Source organism: Ailuropoda melanoleuca, chromosome 1, assembly GCF_002007445.2.
Source record: "Ailuropoda melanoleuca isolate Jingjing chromosome 1, ASM200744v2, whole genome shotgun sequence".
In the NCBI taxonomy this organism is placed as follows: Eukaryota; Metazoa; Chordata; class Mammalia; order Carnivora; family Ursidae; genus Ailuropoda; species Ailuropoda melanoleuca.
Window position 1 is genome coordinate 172,785,510 of NC_048218.1, and position 18,690 is coordinate 172,804,199.

General features: G+C 40.6%; 1 protein-coding gene across 8 annotated transcripts in view; it reads right to left on the minus strand.

Moving 5' to 3' along the window:
• Positions 1–18,690, minus strand: part of ELMO1 (engulfment and cell motility 1) — a 521,109-nt gene that overhangs the window by 377,106 nt on the left and 125,313 nt on the right. Inside the window, exons 3-4 of one of the 8 annotated variants that reach the window (XM_034659955.1) lie at positions 11,246–11,321; positions 9,816–9,931 (exon numbers count right to left, since the gene is read on the minus strand). The exons of 6 other annotated variants lie outside the window; for them this stretch is intronic. In XM_034659955.1, the coding sequence (XP_034515846.1) occupies positions 9,816–9,839 (24 nt within the window). In that variant the 5' untranslated portion in view covers positions 9,840–9,931; positions 11,246–11,321. The remainder of the gene's footprint in view (positions 1–9,815; positions 9,932–11,245; positions 11,322–18,690) is intronic. One more of the 8 variants, XM_019802333.2, reaches the window with a different exon arrangement.

Below are 18,690 nucleotides of genomic sequence, written 5' to 3' on the forward strand. Positions count from 1 at the left end.
CCACCCAGGCGCCCCTGTGTTTTGTTATCTTATTCAATGTGGAGACAATCTGGATACACTCCCACAGTGGACTAGTTTTCGACTGCTGCATAACAAACTACCACAACCTCAGGAGCGTAAAGCAATACAAATGTATGATGTCACAGTTTCTGTGGGGCGGGAATCAAGTACATTTTAGCTGGGTCCTTTACTTGGGGTCTTACTGGGCTGAAATCTAGGTGCTGACTGGCTGAATCCTAATTTGCAACTCAAAGGCCTCTTCCAAGTTCATTCTAGTTGTTGGCGAATTTGTTTCCTCATGGTTGTATGACTTAAGATCCCTCTTCCCCCCATTTTGAGCCAGCTGTTGACCGTGAACCATGCTCAGCAACCAGAGTTTGCTCTCACATCCTTCTCCTGGAGACTTCTCCACAACATGACAATCTGCTCCTTCTCAAGGCCAACAGGAGAGCGTCTTTGTAATGCTTTAGCTTCTATTGAAGGGCCCATCTGATTAGGTCAGGCCCACAAGGATAATTGCCCTTTTGATGAAGCCAAAGTCAAATGATTAAGGACTTTAACTACATCTGCAAATCCTTTGTAACATACGGTGTAATAGAATCACAAGAGTGACATCCCATCATATTCCCAGGTCCAGACTGCACTCAAAAGAGGCAGAGTTATGCTGGGCATGCAACCCTAGGTGGTGGGTATCTTGGGTGCCACCTTAGATTCTGCCAACCGCACCACATATCTACCTGTCAGTGGTAACTCTTCATGGGAGGTTACCTTGAAATCTCAGGAGTCTCTCCAGATGCTTGGAAAAGGTACAATGTGACACTTTTTCTTTCAAATCTATATACCTCACATCTAATCTCAACTCTCATTTATTCCTAATAAATATTCAAAGTCAGACAAAAAATATTCAAAACTCACAGAAAGGCATGGAATAAGATTGGATTTTCACCTGTTACTGGACACAGGCCCTACTCCTGACCCACCGTGACCTTCTGCGAGCAAGCTCCCAGGTGCAGCAGCCTTGCACTTGCTTCATGACTTTGCCTGAATGGATAGATTCATGTCTGATTTAAAGTACAACAGTACAACCTTCCCAAAGACACGTTTATAAGAAGTTTAAATATATGCACAGGGATGGAGGAAGTGAAATGCTTCCTACTGAGGTCTGTTTAAAGTCAATTTACCCTGGCACCTTAAGTTAAAAATGATGAAGCTATTATTACAGTTTATGTTGATTCTTTTACTCATGCTTAAATTGCTCAAAATAATATTTTAAAAGGCTATATAAATCAAATACATCTGCAATTCCTGAACCACCTCTGAAAACCCTTGAAATAGAACTTTCTTCACAATAATATAGAAGATCTTGGTTTCAGTACCAAAACTGATACTCAAAGCCCCTAAGACCTCTGTGAGCCCTGAATGCTTAAATGAAATCACCCATTAAAGCGCCTGGGGTCTTTAATAAATGGACAGCATAAGCAGGATGCCCCAGTTTCTTTGATTCATCGTTAAACTTTTATTTTGTAAGGAAACAGTGAAATAATTACAAAAAGACTCAGTTTAAAGAACAGACATGTTAGCATTGTTTTAAAAAATAAAAAGACAGAGGGGCGCCTGGGTGGCACAGAGGTTAAGCGTCTGCCTTCGGCTCAGGGCATGATCCCAGCGTCATGGGATCAAGCCCCACATCAGGCTCCTCCTCTATGAGCCTGCTCCTTCCTCTCCTACTCCCTCTGCTTGTGTTCCCTCTCTCGCTGGCTGTCTCTATCTCTGTCAAATAAATAAATAAAATCTTTAAAAAATAAAAATAAAAAGAGAGGGAAAGGAAAAGGAAAAAAGGCAAGTAAGAAGTCCAAACAAAAAGAACTGATTATAAATTGAGTTGAATACTTTCAGCCATGAAGGAAGTTTGACAAATAAGTAGGAAATATGACTCACTGAGGGATGACCATGGGCTAGGCGCCTTGCATACTGTCTTGCCGGCATTAAGCATTTTATTTGTCATTACACAATGAAACGGACAGAATATATACACTAACAACATGTTAAGATGTCCACTATGTATTATGTTAAAATGCAAGTTATGAAAGAATGTGTAAGATATGATCTCATTTTACAAAAGCAAATACACACCCAAATTCAAATTATGTTTGAAGTATGTATACTAAAATGTCAGTTTTCACTGCATAACAGGACTGTGATCATTTAAACAATTTTTACTCTGCTTCTAATATGTCTCAAAAGTGCTTACTCTATGTAAATTTTTTAAATGAAATTTGATACTTCATATTGGTTTGCTGAGAAGCAGCAAATAATGGAAAAGGACTATTTTATATAAGTTGTATTAAATTAGTAAAGTGGCACCTTATTTTTTTATATCTAAAAATCTAAACCTAACTACAAGGCATGAGAGTCTGAAGTTGCAAGAGAGAGGACATCTGAACACAGAGGAAGAGAAAAAAAAGTAGATGAACAGAGATCAGGAAGCGACATTTTTTTTAAAGATGGCTAACAGGGGTGCCTGGGTGGCTCAGTCGATTCAGCGTCTGCCTTCAGCTCAGGTCATAATCCCAGGGTCCTGAGATCGAGTCCCACATTCGGCTCCCTGCTCAGATGGGAGTCTGCTTCTCCTTTTCCCTCTGCTCCTCCCCCCGCCTCATGTGCTCTCTCTCTCTCACTTGCTCTTAAATAAATAAATAAAACCTTTAAAAAAAAATAAAATAAAATATGGCTAATAACCTAAAGATGTTACTATGGAAAGATGGAGGGGAAGAAAAATGAAGTCACAGACAGAAAGGAAAAAATCAGCGGGAAGAAACAGGGTCACAGGAGAAAAAAATAAATAAACATTAGGGAGCAGAGAAAGAATGGCAAAGAAGAAGAAATACATTTTAAACAACCATAATGCAAGAGGAAGCTATCCCTTCCTATTCATCTCTTAATAAAATGGAAAATCTTAAATAAGATCACAAAATCAATCATTTTTAAAGCTATTTTTTGTTTTTTATTATTTTTTTTCCTCATAGGAGTGAGAAATGAAGAGTGTGCTTAATCGCCAAGGTTAACTTGACCTGCACCAGTTTAAGACTTGATAGGACTGCTACTAATCCACCAGGTCTCTTTCAGATCTTTCTCTTTAGCTAAAGCACCAAGTTCAAGACTACCTTTGAAAGATGAAGAGTAGTTACTAATTTACAAAACCAGCTGATGTAACAAAGCGTTTTTATTTTTTAACTTTAAACTTCACGTATGGTAAAGGAAGTGAATCTATCCCCCAAAATTATACTCAAAAGAAGGAGGTATAAATATTAATGTGCCTAATGGAGTCCCTCTAAATACCTGTGAACACTTCCTCAGTTTACACAATCACTATTCCCCTCTCCCCATCCTCAAGAAAGAGAAGCAATAGATCTTTCCTCCTCCTATATCCTTCACCAATGTAGAAAATCGTCTCATTGCTGCTCTATGTTTTAATAATGTAAAATTTCTTCTACTTTTCTTATGTTTTCTTCTTCCTCTTAGCTTAAGGAGTTGAAATCTAGCAACAGTGAAAAGGCAGAGTTTAATCTCTGAATAACTTCTGGGAGGTAGTAAACTCATCTGACAGCTCTTTGCTGAAAGACAAAGGTAAAAAGATGTTGCATGCAGTGGTTTAATTAAAAAGCCCCAAAGTTATTTGCCACTCTTTCCATAGAGAGGAAGGTCCCCTGTCCACTCTCCTTGAATCTGGGCAGGCTTATTCAGCTTCAAGCAATCAAATATAGCAGAAGATTCCGGAGAACTTATGAGGCTTGGTCACAAAGAGCCATGCAGCCTCTGCTTGGCTCTCTTGAAACACTGGCTCTTAGGAAGTACCCTCTCAGGGAGCTTCCCGGAACACTGACACATGCTATGAGGAAGCCCAAGCCACATGCAAAGGCCACATGTAGGGACTCCAGTTTACAGTCCCAGCTGAGCCGAGCCTTTGAGTCATCCCAGTCCAGAGGCCAGACATACCAGTGACGAAGCTTCTAAATGATTCTATCCCCCAGATATTTGTGTCTTTCCAAACGAGACTCCAGACATCATCAAGCAATGGCAAGGCATCATCCTTGCTTTGCCGCATCCAAATCCCTGACCCAGAGCATCAATGAGTATAACTAATCGTTTCCACTGAGAATGGGTTTTTGTTTCATGTTTCTAAGTTTGGGGTGTTTCTTTGATGCAACAATAGATAACTGGAGGAATGGAGATTAAAAAGAAATGGTCACACAGTAATTAGTACTGTAAATAAACTGTGATCACAGTGGAAAGAGTGGGCAACCTAGAACCCCTATGTCACCCACTGTCACAGCCAGAAAACAGTTGCAAGCAGGTGGAGGTTAAGATATCTTTCCTCTGCTCTCTCCCCAGTCTGTCTACCTAACTTTCTTTTTTTATTTCTCTTTTTCTTTTGATCTTTGTTCATACTCACCCCTCAAGTCTGCCCTTGGGTCACTGATTTACTATTGTAGTGGGTATTCATTTTGCATGAAACAAATATTTATTGAGCATTGTTCTAGATATTAGGATAACAAAGGTGAGAAAATCTAACTTTGTCCTTGACCTTGTAATAAAAAGGTTTTCAAACTGTGGATCACACCATTAATAATCACTAAATCATCCTGAAGGGTCCTAGCAAACATTTTAAAAACAAAAATAATACAGAAAATAACAGACTAAAACTAACAACAAAAAAGAATTTCCAAGTAGTATAGTAATGTTTCATGAACCCTTTATCCTTTGACACAAACACACGATGTCTATATTGTGTTTCCATCCTAAAACTTTGAGAAACATAGTCTAAAATCTAGAAAAAAATAAACCTCATTTCTGAAGTATAAAAAACATAAATGAGATTGTGTTTAGGAAATTTGCAATTAAGTTGCTGGCTTTGGAACACATTGTAAGAGTCGCAGAGCCATTCTCCTCTACTGATAACTGGTTTTGTTTTTTACTGTTGTTAGCTTTGTTTAGAAGGAGTATTCTAGTGTTTCCGGGCCATTTTTGGTAAACAAGTGCCTGCCTTCAGAGTGTGTCACTCATTCTGTATCTGAGCATTACACAGTTAAATGTTTGAGTACTTGAGTCAATCTATTCATTGGTTTAATAGCTGAACTAGAGAACATGGAATTATCATGACCTCTGGCATTTATCTTTGCCTGCAATTCTAGAAGCAGTCCTATCTTACCAAACCCAAGCTAGGGAGCCTAAGCAAAAAAAAAAAAAAAAAAAAAAAAAAATANCCAAACCCAAGCTAGGGAGCCTAAGCAAAAAAAAAAAAAAAAAAAAAAAAGTTAGCTGCCTGTGTAATCAGCATGATAGCCTCTATCCAACAGTCAGTGGTAAACATTAAATAACATGTCATAAAACCACTGACATCTGAGTAATACTGATGGCAGTCAGTACCTCCTCTCTCCTGCACCCTCTCATTTATGTGACTCAACTTAGACTGGCTTTTTTTTCCCCCTTCATCCTGAAATAAGTATATATTCTTCCAAGTCTTCCCTAGAGGAAAAGCACCAAATGATTTAAAATGATAGCTCCCATCCAATTCCCGAACTCTAATTAGGAAATTCTAAAACCACCCAAAAAAATGTTTTTACAGAAAACTTCAGAAAGTCTACTGCCAATTTAGTTTGAGTCACTGAGAGCAAAACAGCAGGATAGAGGTGAGATGACATTCCCAGAAAAGGCAACGGCTGGTGAAAGCCCAATGCCAGGGCTGGAAAGCTTGTGAGCAAAATTCAGGACAATCCAAGGCATGTTTGCACGTGTGCGTGTGTGTGTGTGTACGGGGGTGTGTGTTTCAACTTTCATAAGTGGTGTGTGTTTCAATTTTCACAAGTTGGGCTTGATGGATTGAGAAGGGCTGAGGGAAGAAAAAGTAGTACCTATCATTCCTATCCCAAACAACATCACAGCAATCAAATACCAGGTGCACCATATGGCTATCAGGCTGCTCATCGTTCAACGCAGCCTTTTGTCTTCATCTGCAGAATTGGGAAAAATCGAATAGGTCTAATAAAATCTAAATGTTAATCCTATTAATAATCTTTTGGTTCTTGACTTGAAGAAACTCAAAATGTAAGGTCTGGGGATGATTATAAAACACTGTTGGTTCGCATGAGGCCAGATGTTACAGACTGAATGCTTATGTCTCCCCAAAATGTGTTTGTTAAATCCTAATGCCCAAAGTGATGGTTTTAGAAGGTGGGGCTTTGGGAAGGTGGGCTTTTACCTTCATGAATGGGATTAATACCCTTATAAAAGAGACCCTAGGGAGCTTTCTCTACCCTTCTGCCATGTGAGGGCACAGTGACAAGATGGCCATCTATGAACCAAGAAGCGAGGCCCTCACCAGACACCAAATTCACCAAGATGAAGGTGCTTCCAGAACTGTGAGAAATAGAATTTGGTTGTTTATAAGCCACTCGGTCTATGGTATTTTATTATAGCAGCCTGAAAGGACTAAGACACAAGCAAATACAAGATGACCTATTTCAAAGCATTCTTTGTATTGGTCAAAATTCTTGCTCCAACCTCTGTTCTTGGTGACTTGTTTCCACCATATGTACACGTAATGCCAACTGCAAAGAGTTGCATTCGGTGGTTCACTGGTTATTGGAAAATGGGTCACCACAGTGGAGTGTGACTATCCTAAGCTTCTCCTTCATTTAATGAAAAAGAGTATGTGGGGGGTGGGGTAGAGAATGCCAACAAGGTTCCTAAGTCATGGGTCCTATTTTCCTTCACGGAAACTCTGAAGTATTTATTTAAGCCTAGCATTCTCTCTGCTCTCCTGTGACCACTGCTTCCTCAGAGCCAATTGCCTGAAATAAAGAACTTGAGATGGGTGAGCCACATGAATATTAATGGTTCCCCACAGTGAGATAAAGTAAAACACTCTTTCTCAGAAATGAACTATCACATAATTAAGGGTAAATTATCATTCACAAATACAGTTTGATTTTTAGGAGTTTGTTATTTGCCACAATGAAAAAATGATTATACTGACTTTGAAACTGGATTACTGACTTTGAAACTGGATTACTGGCTGATTATCTACACAATAAAGATTTATTTGTATAATATAAGGTCCGGGGGGGGGCTCTTACTTTCCCTCCGCATGGCTATTGCTGTGAACTGGAGATAAATTCCTTAGGTTGACCACATTCTCAGAAATGGATCATTTATTCCAAACACGGAGTACTTCAATCCATGCAACTGGTTTATTATTTTATGAAAACTCATGTATCTTCAAAAATTTTTAATTGATATCCAACTAAGTATAGGTGTGTGTGTGTGCATGAGAGAGAGAGAGAGAGAGAATGTATATACTGTACTTATTTTGGAAAAGATAATAAGCTGTGTGGGACCAAAAGCCAGTCGAAACTTTTTAACACTGATTTAAGACTAAGAGAAGCATTAAGATTCATTTACTCACCCTACAATTCCTCCACAGTGAATAATCTGAAAGTGTATGCGCATATTCTGATAATTGAATTAACCAACATCATACATAATTTATTAAGAGACTAATTGTACTTTCTATTTGCAAAGAAAACTGCATCACATTCAATCAACAAACAGTCCTCAAACATCTACTTATTTTGTTCAAGGAACCAGGTGAGACACTGTAATGGGGATCTAGGGGTGGAATAAGCAGTTTTTGATTGCAAGGCATTTCTAAGCCCACAGAGTAGAAATACAAATTAGCACACAAATAGTTAAATATCAGTTCAAGGCAACAGTAAAGAGATGCAAGTTCTGATTAGCTAACAAATGAACCTAAGAGACAGTAACCTAAAGAAGCAATGATTCTGATAGCAGTAGAGAAGGGAAGAAATTTACAAAAGGACTAAATTAAGACACTAATCTCCAAATTTGGGGTTAAGATTATTGCATGAAGGGGCCCCTGGGTGGCTCAGTCGGTTAACCATCGGACTTTGGCTCAGGTCATGATCAATCGCAGGGTCCTGGAATGGAGCCCAGAGCGGGGTTCCCCACACAGTGGGGAGTCTGCTTCTCCCTCTGCCCCTTCCCCACTCCCCGCCCCCCTCCAATGTGCACACACACACACACACACACTCTCTCTCTCTGAAATAAATAAATAAAATCTTAAAAAAAAAAAAAGATTATTTCAGGCAAGCAGTCAAGGTTTCTTCCAGCTCAAACAATTTAGGGTTGGTTGAAGAGAAGGTCAGCTGTCCTGAAGTGGTGGTTATTTTAATAACACTGTTTCCAATGTGTGTTTGTTGCTAAGCGGCATCTCCCCAGAAGCAAGGAGTATGTCATTTCCTGTCTTTACCCCCAGCACCTACCTTGTACCTGAAACACACTGGGAGGGAGGGGCAGAAGGAGGAGCAGGATTAAATTCGAAGAGCAAGGTTTATTTGGAGAACACTAAGGCAGCTTGTCTAAAGCTGAGCGAACAAGAGAAAGACAGCAACATTGAAAATGTTGCCTGGGGTTAGACTGTGACGCACATTGATGGCCAGGTGAAGGAAGTGAGGAGGTTGGACCTCATTCTCTCTCAGCAACAGTGGAAACCAACCAGAATGATGCCTCCAGTTCAGGGAGCACACAGGCCTACAAGGCAGTAAGAATTCGTAATATGGGATTTCATCATAGGCAGGAATCAGGGGAAAGATCCAGAAGCTGCTCCCACTTCTAGTGGTAGTGTTCAAATATGGCACTAGGACCACCCAGGCTTGTTGAAAATGCTCGAACCCCAGACTTAATCTACTGAATCTAAATCTCAAATTTAACACGTGATCTACATGTAAGTCTGAGAGCTGCAGTTATGGACGATGAAAATACCCCAGGGGGGACGGGACACATTTATTATCTAGAGAGTAAAGCACTACATGTTATACCATAAATACACTAAAACCATTGCAGCATATATCTTAATTGGGCATATTTTATGGTGTATGAGTCAGATGTTTAAAAAATAAAGAAGAGTTCAGATCCTACTTAAAAGATTTTTTTTAATGTGTACTGAATCATATAGGTCCAAAAACACAGGGTCAAAGTGTAAACCTAATTGATTCAAAAATCATATTCCCAATAACGTTTCCAAACGTGACCCCCATCAATAATCAATTGGTGTCAATCCAGTCAACCTCCAGACTGAAAACTATGAAATCAGGCACTTCATTATCTTTCTCACCCCAGCACATGTTTAACTGTCAAATCTGAGCAAATCATTTTCTCCCTCTTGTACTCCCATGCCCCAATCTATTACAGATTTTTTTCTACTTATTTTCCTATGAATATAAGTTGAAAATTTTTACATCCTAAATTAGGAGTATCCAAGAGGGAAGTTAAAATTGAATGTTAGTCAGGTAAGTGTAAGTTTAACATTTTATCTGGCTGTGTAAATCAACAAATTCATCAAGAAGATACGGAAATAAATAAAAAGAGCAGTTTTATTTAACTGCAATGTGTTATTATTAACCTTAGCCAGGATATCAAGGAGGTTAATTGATAGCAAGCTTTTTAAAGGCAGACATTTCAAGAAGATTCTTATCTGGTCCCATTTCACCTTGGAATCAAGAGTGCCACTCAGCATTTGATGTCAGTCTCTAGATATATTTCAAACTACCCTTGCATTTCTTTCCTCTCCATAATAAATGGTTTTCTGATAATTTCTAGCATAGGCTTACCACTCTTCCCATGGTGCACTCAGACTAAGCCCAGGGGAGCCTGCAGTCCAATCATTTATGGTTTTGTTTAAAACCCTCTGAAGGCTCCCTGGTGCTCTCACAATAAAGTTTAAATCCTAAGGGCACCTGGTGGCTCAGTTGGTTAAGCATCCAACTCTTGATCTCAGCTCAGGTCTTGATCTCAGGGTTTTCAGTTCAAGTCCTGTGTTGGGCTTCACGCATAGCGCATAGAGAGGAGCCCACTTTAAAAAAAAAAAAAAAAAGTTAAAATCCCTCTTATGGCCTTACAAGGCCTTGACAATTGAGGCTTCTGTAAAAACTGTCTAGACACATCTTGCCCATTTTAAGTGCCTCCCCCTCTACCTTTGTCTTAGATCTCTGCTTAAATGTCACCTGTTTCAGGCTAAATTAGGTCTGGATGCTTTCATCTGTCCTTTGTGACACTTAAAATTGTAGCTGGCTAATTTGGGGTAAATACTTATCTGTCTCTCTCCCGTTTTGGACTTTGAAAATCAAGAAGTTGGAACTATCTTGAGCTCAGCACAGTGCCTGGCACATAGGGAAAGTCAATACAAGTTTCTTTTATTGACTATATGCATACATAGTTGTTGTTGTGTTTTCTTATTTCCTGCTGGCATGGCTGTTTCTGTTTGACAGACCTGGATTATGAGCTGGCAGATCCAGTACAAGTAGCCTGTCTAGTAGAGTCCAGTGCTTTCCAAAAGCTGGTAACAGGCATTCCAGCAGCCAATAGGGCAAGGAGCATCCATAACAGAAGTCAGGTTCAATCACAAGTCAAAAAAGAAAGAACTCAGCAGCAAGGCACATGTGAATGTGGAGTCTTTAACAAGTCCACAGCAGGCACCAGGTTGTGAGGGAAGACAAGGGAGAGAGCAAAGGGGCAGCACGAGAGAAATGCTTGGAGTCAGGAGCCCCAGGGGAGCTGAAGGCACAGGGCAAGGTGAAAAGCAGGAACATTTTTCTTTGCATTCCTGCCTGCTGAGAGCCAGGCCTGGGGCACTGGCCCAGGTCTGCAGGTGGTGGCCCGTGCTGGTCACACCTGGCTGAGGGGTAGGCTTGCAGAGGCAGCAACAGTGGCTTCCGTTGAACAAATTTAGAATCTTATACCACAGGCAGCAGAAAAGCCAGTGTAATGTGGCTGGGTCAGGAAATTTACAACATTCCTGGGTTCTGGTTTGCTCAAATTAAGACGCCAATCCCAGTGAAAGTTCTTTGATCAAGAGTAACTAAGACCAACTTAAAGTGGTTTAAGTAAAGGGGCAGGACTGAAAGGCCCCAGCAGGTCCTCTCACAGGGGTGGCAAAGACAGGAAACAGAAGGCAGAGAGAGAAATCAGGATGGGAATCTTCTCCCTCTCCAGCTCCTCTGACTCCCTCAGGGGACTTCATCCCCACTTAATCTCAATCCTTCCTGCAGGCTGGTTTTACTTTGTGCCCTTACAACTCGGTCCACCAAGCTTGCAGGAAGATTTATCTGCCATCAAATGTGATTCCATATGACTTTCCCGTTCCAGCAAACACCATCACCCCACTCACCTCTCAATTTCAGATTCCCAGAAGAGAACGCATGGGGGCCCAGCTAGGGTAAGGTGTCAGCTCCTGGAGCCATTAGCTGTGGGCAACAGGAAAAGGACACACGGCACCAGGTCATACAGCTGCTCCTCCCAGGAACCAGGAGAAGGACAGCTCCCCAGGAAAAGACATGCCTCAGTTGGCTCTATATTTTATTTGGTGGTGGTAGTGGTGGGTGGTCTGTGTATTTGTGTTACTTTCTTCAGGGAAGAGCACACTCCAAACGTGAGGCTTTCTTAAACTATTAAACTTAAATACAGCCTTGTATTTTATTCTCCCTAGTTAACCCTCCCTTGTAATGATTTTTCAGTGACTTTCAAACATTTCTGACCCCAAGGCAATGCAAAAACGTAGACTATCCACGTATTATCTATGAATGTATGAGAAGCAAATATTTCACAGAACCACACATATAATAGACTGATACTTTTGTACACTTTTATAGTCCATTCTTAAAGCTCTTCTGACTAAAATGATTTCATTCCCACTAATGAGTGATGATTTACAGTTTGAAAAATATTATTAATTCTATTGTCCTGTAGTTTTATTATTCAAAAAGTTTTACACTTTCACATTACATTTAAAATAGAAGAAAATTCACCAATCTTTTCTCAGAAATACCTCCAACCCCACAAAATTTTAGCCACTTTTAAAAGATAAACCAAGTTGGGGGCGCCTGGGTGGCACAGCAGTTAAGCGTCTGCCTTCGGCTCAGGGCGTGATCCCGGCGTTATGGGATCGAGCCCCACATCAGGCTCCTCCGCTATGAGCCTGCTTCTTCCTCTCCCACTCCCCCTGCTTGTGTTCCCTCTCTCGCTGGCTGTCTCTATCTCTGTCAAATAAATAAATAAAATCTTTAAAAAAAAAAAAAAAGATAAACCAAGTTGGCGTGAGATGTCTAGTGCTTAAGGACACCAATATGAAACAGGAAGATGTGGTTAACACAAATGCCCCTACTCTCTCTTTTATTAGATAGCCTATGTCCATCAGACAAAAAGGGGTACGTTTGAAATAAAACTTACCCAAGGCATACGTACAAATTTGTATTGTTTTCATTATGATGTTCTTGAGCCAGGCACACGACAGCCCGGCTCTAATTCAGCATAGGGACCAGCAGAGACATGTGCCCCTGTGTTAGCTGAGCCCATTCAGAGGCGCCATCCACCATCTCTGTATGAAGCTGGCCATCCCACACAGAGTTTGAAACAAGTACCCTTGGGCTCACTAGCCTTGTCCCAAATGGAAAAGAAGCTCTACTGGTGATGTGTGTACCTTTGCGAAATTTCTGAGGTGAAATACTTGATTCAGCACTGCCGATCAAATTGGGTTACTAGGTCAAAGGTGTATGTATCAAACGCTTTCTGGAGGACCAAGAGCTGGTAGAATGAGGACGTTCAGCAGAGGAAACCAGGGAGGCAAAAGAAGAGGATGGAAAGATCTACTTTGATCTCCAGCACCAAGAGCTGGCATACCTCCCACTCATGGTATGGCATGATGAGAACTGCCGAAATGCCTGCCTGTCTCAGTACAGCCTAATAGCCTGGGACGCTGGCTCTGGAATCAGTCTTCCAGGGCCCAGACCCAGCTCACTTACTTATACCCCTGAGCCTCAGGTGTGCCCTCTGAAAAATGCAATGTGTAACAACAAAACCTGGTTCATAGGCTTTTTTTTTTTTTTTTTTTTGAAGATTCAATAAGACAACAGTCCATGTGAAGCTCTTGCCGGGGAGATACTGCCACATAACAATCATCCAACAAATGTTCATAGCAGTTGCTCCCCCAGCCAAATAACTCCTAAACTGGCCAGCCAGGGTGCTAAACAAAGGGAGTTCGGTCTTTGAAGGAATTGATTTCCCAAATTCAGGTCAGACATAGCTAGCCTGCTCCAGGACCCTTTTGGTTCCCTCTTCCCTTCTATAATTACTTGGCTCTTTCCTCCCCTTCCTCAAAACCTGTGCCCATTTCAAGACTATCTCCTCCACTAGACCTTGAGGTCACAAATGCAGAGAATGGGACATATTCTTCTCACTATGCTCTTTGTGGAGCTCAGGACTCAATGCATGATAACTGAAATGACACATGGTAATCAAGTGGTATCCTGACTGGGCAAGGGATACAAATCCCAGGGACACAATCCCTATCTGCCCAGGTTCTGGGAGGCTCAAGGCCTCTGAGAACCGAGAGCACGTGGGAAGTGAAAATGGCATAAAAAGGGGTGCTTCTCAAATGACCTCATTCCCTTCCCATAGGTTGCTGGCACCACCTTTGCCGAGAGAGCCCGAATGAGTCATGGTCATCTCTGTTACTACACAATAAGAATTCATCTAACTAAGATCCTGTCAAGGAGTATCACCAGACTTCAGACATTCTGAAACAGGTGGTAGTAGGGGTTAACAGTAGAGTATACACTCTACTGACGGCAGCCTTCATCATGCCCCATGCTCTCTGCATGCTTAGGGTTAAGGATGACCAGGCAACTTCCCTTAAAAGAACGGTATTAGTGCAATAATACTACCTTAGACAATCATATAATCCATACCAAAGGCAAATGAAAATGTACAGCTGACAAGTGACAGCACAGGAGCCAGGGACACTGACCCCCACCACAGTCAAAAATCCACATGTAACTTTTGACTCCCCCAAAACTGAGCTACTAATAGCCTACTGTTGACTGTAAGCCTTACCAATACCATAACCAGCCCATGAACACATATTTTGTATGTTATTATGTATTATATACTGTGTTCTTACATAAAGCTAGAGAAACAAAAATGTTATTAAGAAATTCATAAGGAAGAGATAATACATTTACAGTAACTGTACTGTATTTATAAAAAAAGAAAAAAAATCTATGTATAAGTGGACCCATGTACGTCAAACCCATGTTGTTCAAGGGTCAACTGTACTTTGCTAATCCCCCGTGAGTGGAAGACTACCTATTACAACTTCCTCCAAGTTATCCTCTTAGGGAATAAAGAAGCCACAGACTGAAGCTGTGCTCACAGGCTGTAACTTCCTGCATTAATTTTCTTGAGCTGGTTACCATCAGGATCACTGGCCTGGGGTCAGTAGAGATAAGGCATCATGAACAAATTGGGGCCCAGGCAGTGGGGACTAAGGGTTTCCAGGAGATGACCTAGAAAGCTTTGCAGAAAGATCACCTGGGTCCAAGCCTCAGCTTGACCACTGCCCATGTGCATGACCTCAACAACCGTTGCTTGGCCTCTCTCGGTTTCGTCTCGCGCATTGTAAAATGGACATAATAACACATGCATCACCTGCTGGAAAGGAGATAATGAGCTGAAATCCTTAGCATTCGCTCTATATAAAACTCTTTTGGGAAAGACAAATTCCACTGGAATACTTAAACGTACAATTCACAAAAATAAACAAGTGGGATATGTCAAACTAAAAGGCCCTCTTAATAGTAAGGAAACCATCAACAAAATGAAAAGGTAACTCACGGAATGGGAAAAAACAACTGCAAATCATATATCTGATAAAGGGTTAATATCCAAAATACACAAAGAACTCACACAACTCAATGGCAAAAAAACCAAACAATCCCTTTAAAAAATGGGCAGAGAAACTGAATGGACATTTTCCCAAAGACATACAGATGGCCAACAAGTACATGAAAAGGTGCTCGACATCACTCATTTTCAGGGAAATGCAAACCAAAATCACAATGAGCTATCACTTCACACCTGTTAGAATGGCCATCAGCAAATACATCAATAAGTGTTGACCGGGATGTGGAGAAAAGGGAACCTTCATACACTGTTGGTGGGAATGTAAATTGGTGCAGCCAAGAGGGAAAACAGTATGGAGAAATTTCAAAAATAAAACTACCATATGAACCAGCAGCCCCACTTTTGAATATTTACCCAAAGGAAATGAAAATAGGCTATTGAAGAGACCGCATGCACTTCCATATTCACTGCAGCATTATTCACGACAGCCATGGTACAGAAACACCCTTAGTGTCTGTCCACAGATGAATGGATAAAAAATATGTGGTGTATGTGTACGATGGAATATTATTCAGCCATGGGAAAGAAGGAAATCTTGCCATTAGCAACAACATGGGTGGACCTTGAAAACATTATGCTAAGTGAGGTAAGTGGGACAGAGAAAGACAAACACTGCATGGTATCACTTAAGTCAAACTCATAGAAATGGAGTAGAAAAGTGGTTGGGGCACCTGGGTGCCTCAGTCTTTTGAATGTCTGACTCTTGGTTTCGGCTCAGGTCATGATCTCATGAGTCATGAGATGGAGCCCTGTGTCAGGCTCTGCGCTCAGTGGGGAGTCTGCTTGAAGATTCTCTTCCTCTGCCCTTCCCCCCACTCACTCTCTCTTTCTCTCTAAAATAAATAAATAAATCTTGAAAAGAAAGAAAAGAAAAGAGAAAAGAAAAGAAAAGAGAAAAGAAAAGAAAAGAAAAGAAAAGAAAAGAAAAGAAAAGAAAAGAAAAGAAAAGAAAAGTGGTTGCCAGGAGCTGGAGTGGATAACAAGAGGCTGATAAAAGAACAAAAACTTTCAACTACAAGATGAACAAGCTCGAGGACCTAATGTAAACTATATGACTATAGCTGATAATGCTATATTATGTAACTGAAATTTGCTAAGAGAGAAGAACTTAAATGTTCCCACCAAATAAATAAATGAATAAATAAATAGATGAGGTGACAGATGTGTTGATTACATGGGGGGAATCCTTTCACGGTGTATACATATGTCAAATCACCATGATGTACACTTAAATATCTTACAATCTTATTTGTCAATTATACCTCAATAAAGCTGAAAAAAGATACACAATTCACTTTTTATTTTTTATCTCCCCCCCCTCCCCCGGACATCACCCTGAAACATAAAAGTTTCTGGGGCAGAATTTGAACTTGTGAGTAGCTGACTTAACTTTCTGTAAGGCATTTGCATGCAATGCTTTTGCTGATTGCTACCCAACAACAGGACAATCTCTCCCACTGCACTGAAAAACCAAAGTTAATGACCCAATAAGCAAATGAAGAATATGTTGGAAAATATGCTTGGCTAACATGAGAAAAGTAGGGGAGGTGCCTCCCTGAGGCTCTTAGAAGAGAGTCCCAAGCACCCATCCATCAGTCACAAAATGTGTTAGCTTGTCGAGCCTGGAGAATTTTTCTTCTCCTTTAAAATTACAGATGATATTTTATCTCTGGCAGAGGGAGGGAGACCACCTCATATGCAAGTGAAAATCAGTAACTAAGAAGAAAATGCATAAGTTTCAAAAATTAGTCACCAGTTACCATGGTAATGCAAATATTACCTAACAACTCACTGGGCTGTAAGTAACCAAGATGATACTAAATACGTTACTTCAAAATGGAAAACGGGCTCTATTTATAGGAGTACTTGCAAGGACCTAGACAGACCTAACAGCAGACTGGAGGTAGCCCACGTTTATCCCTGTGACCCAGGATCCGAGGTCCCTCCCCTGCCCTGTGCATGTCAAGTTGAGTTCTATGTCACATGCACACACAGCTGTGCCCAGGAACAGCTGCGGGAGGAAGAGTGATGACATTTTATTTACAAACAAAGGGCAATGATTGGGAAGATGAGTCTTCTCACTCCCTAAACTCTTAATAGAAGAATAATCTCTGCTATCGCCCACTGAAGATGGCCAGACTGGGTGACAGACTTAGATGGCGGTCCCTTTCAAACTCAACATTAATAGTTTCCTCAGGCAACACAAGATTTTCTTAAAAAAACAAAAAAAAAACAAAAAAAAGTACTGGAATGCCTGATAAAATAACAATTTTCCCACTGTTCTGAGTAGTTTTAATTTTCTGAGTATACATTAATTTTAATTAGAACAGAAGCATAAATATTATTTGAATTTTTAAATTATTTTAAGAATTGGCTGCGCACAAACACACCCCTAAGTCAAACTTCGTGCATAACCTCTGTTCATGATGCACAGTCTGGTACACGGGATATTGGTACTAAAAACCAGCCCCAGTCCTGTACTCCTCCAAGTCTAAAAACCAGCCCCAGTCCTGTACTCCTCCAAGTCTAATGTTTCCACATTAGAATTTCAGGGAAGCTGTAAAACAATGTAAGACCCTAGGCCATTTCCAAAGCCAATTCAGTCTGAGTCTCTGGGGGTGGGATCTGAAAACGTACATATCTGAAAGGTTCTCCCTTCAGTCTGGTCATAGTAATCTCCAGTAAACTGAGGTCTCCTGACAATGAGGACAGAAGACAGGACAATCCCAGAGGACACAAGCCAATACGGATGAATCAAAAGCAGGGATATTTGTGATTCCATGACTTTTGGTTGTGGTTTTACCACAACCCAGGGGAAAAACCCAGCACAATATACATGTGTTGTGTATGTGTGTATACGACACAAGGATTTACGGACAACACAGGTGATGTAATGTGACTTATTCTATTATATTCTCATTTTTAATGCTATTGCAGCCAATAACATTGATATCACCACCCACTAATTGGTGATATTTAAAAAACCCTATTATAATTTCTATTGCCCTATAATTGTATCACTTAATGATTTTTATACTTTCTTGTATTATGCTCCAAATAGCAGAAAACCATCCAAGCGCTTTTCTGATAATACCGCAAAAGTTGCAATATTTGAATATCTCTAAAAGGCTAACCAAGTTGAAACAAGGCAGAATTCTGCTGAAAGATAGCCACAGCAATACATTAACTGCAAATATTTAACTTATTTATTTATAACCTCTTTATCTCACAAAGAATAGTATGCAGAGCATATAAATGCAGTATAGAATAAATGGAAAATATTGAGAAAATGAAGCTAAGGGAAAATAAAGACAGGAAACTAAGTGTTTGTGGAATGAATCAAAGGAACAAGCAAAATTAAATACAACACAGGCCAGGAAATCTAGTCTACTTGTTTACTCTCAGCTTTCTGTCAATTAGTATGAAGAGGAAAACATGATCAGTTATGAAAATTCCAGGGTCCATCTAGGAAGAACAAAGCAATTTCTAAGAAGCATTTCCAGGCCTCTGGCTATACTCCCTCTGGGCTGGACTGAAGACCCCCCCATCACACCTAAACCCCTGTCCCCTACCACACACACACTCCTCTGGGGAAAGCAAGCCCTCACAGAGCAACAGGACCCTTGTTACTGCCTCCATCTTGCACCACCACTTGATTCACCGGTAAACTCACAGTCACTCTAGGGACTGCTCTTTGGGAGGAGAAAGCTTGGAGCCTGAGGTCATCCAATGCCCCCTCCACCAGGAGCACTTTGTATTCACTTCTGTCCCAGCACTGACCACCTTGTTGTAATGAAAACTGCTCACAGGGCTGACCCTTGCCTCCCCACCAAGCCCACAAGGTTATAAAGTTCCATGAGGACAATATTGGCTCTA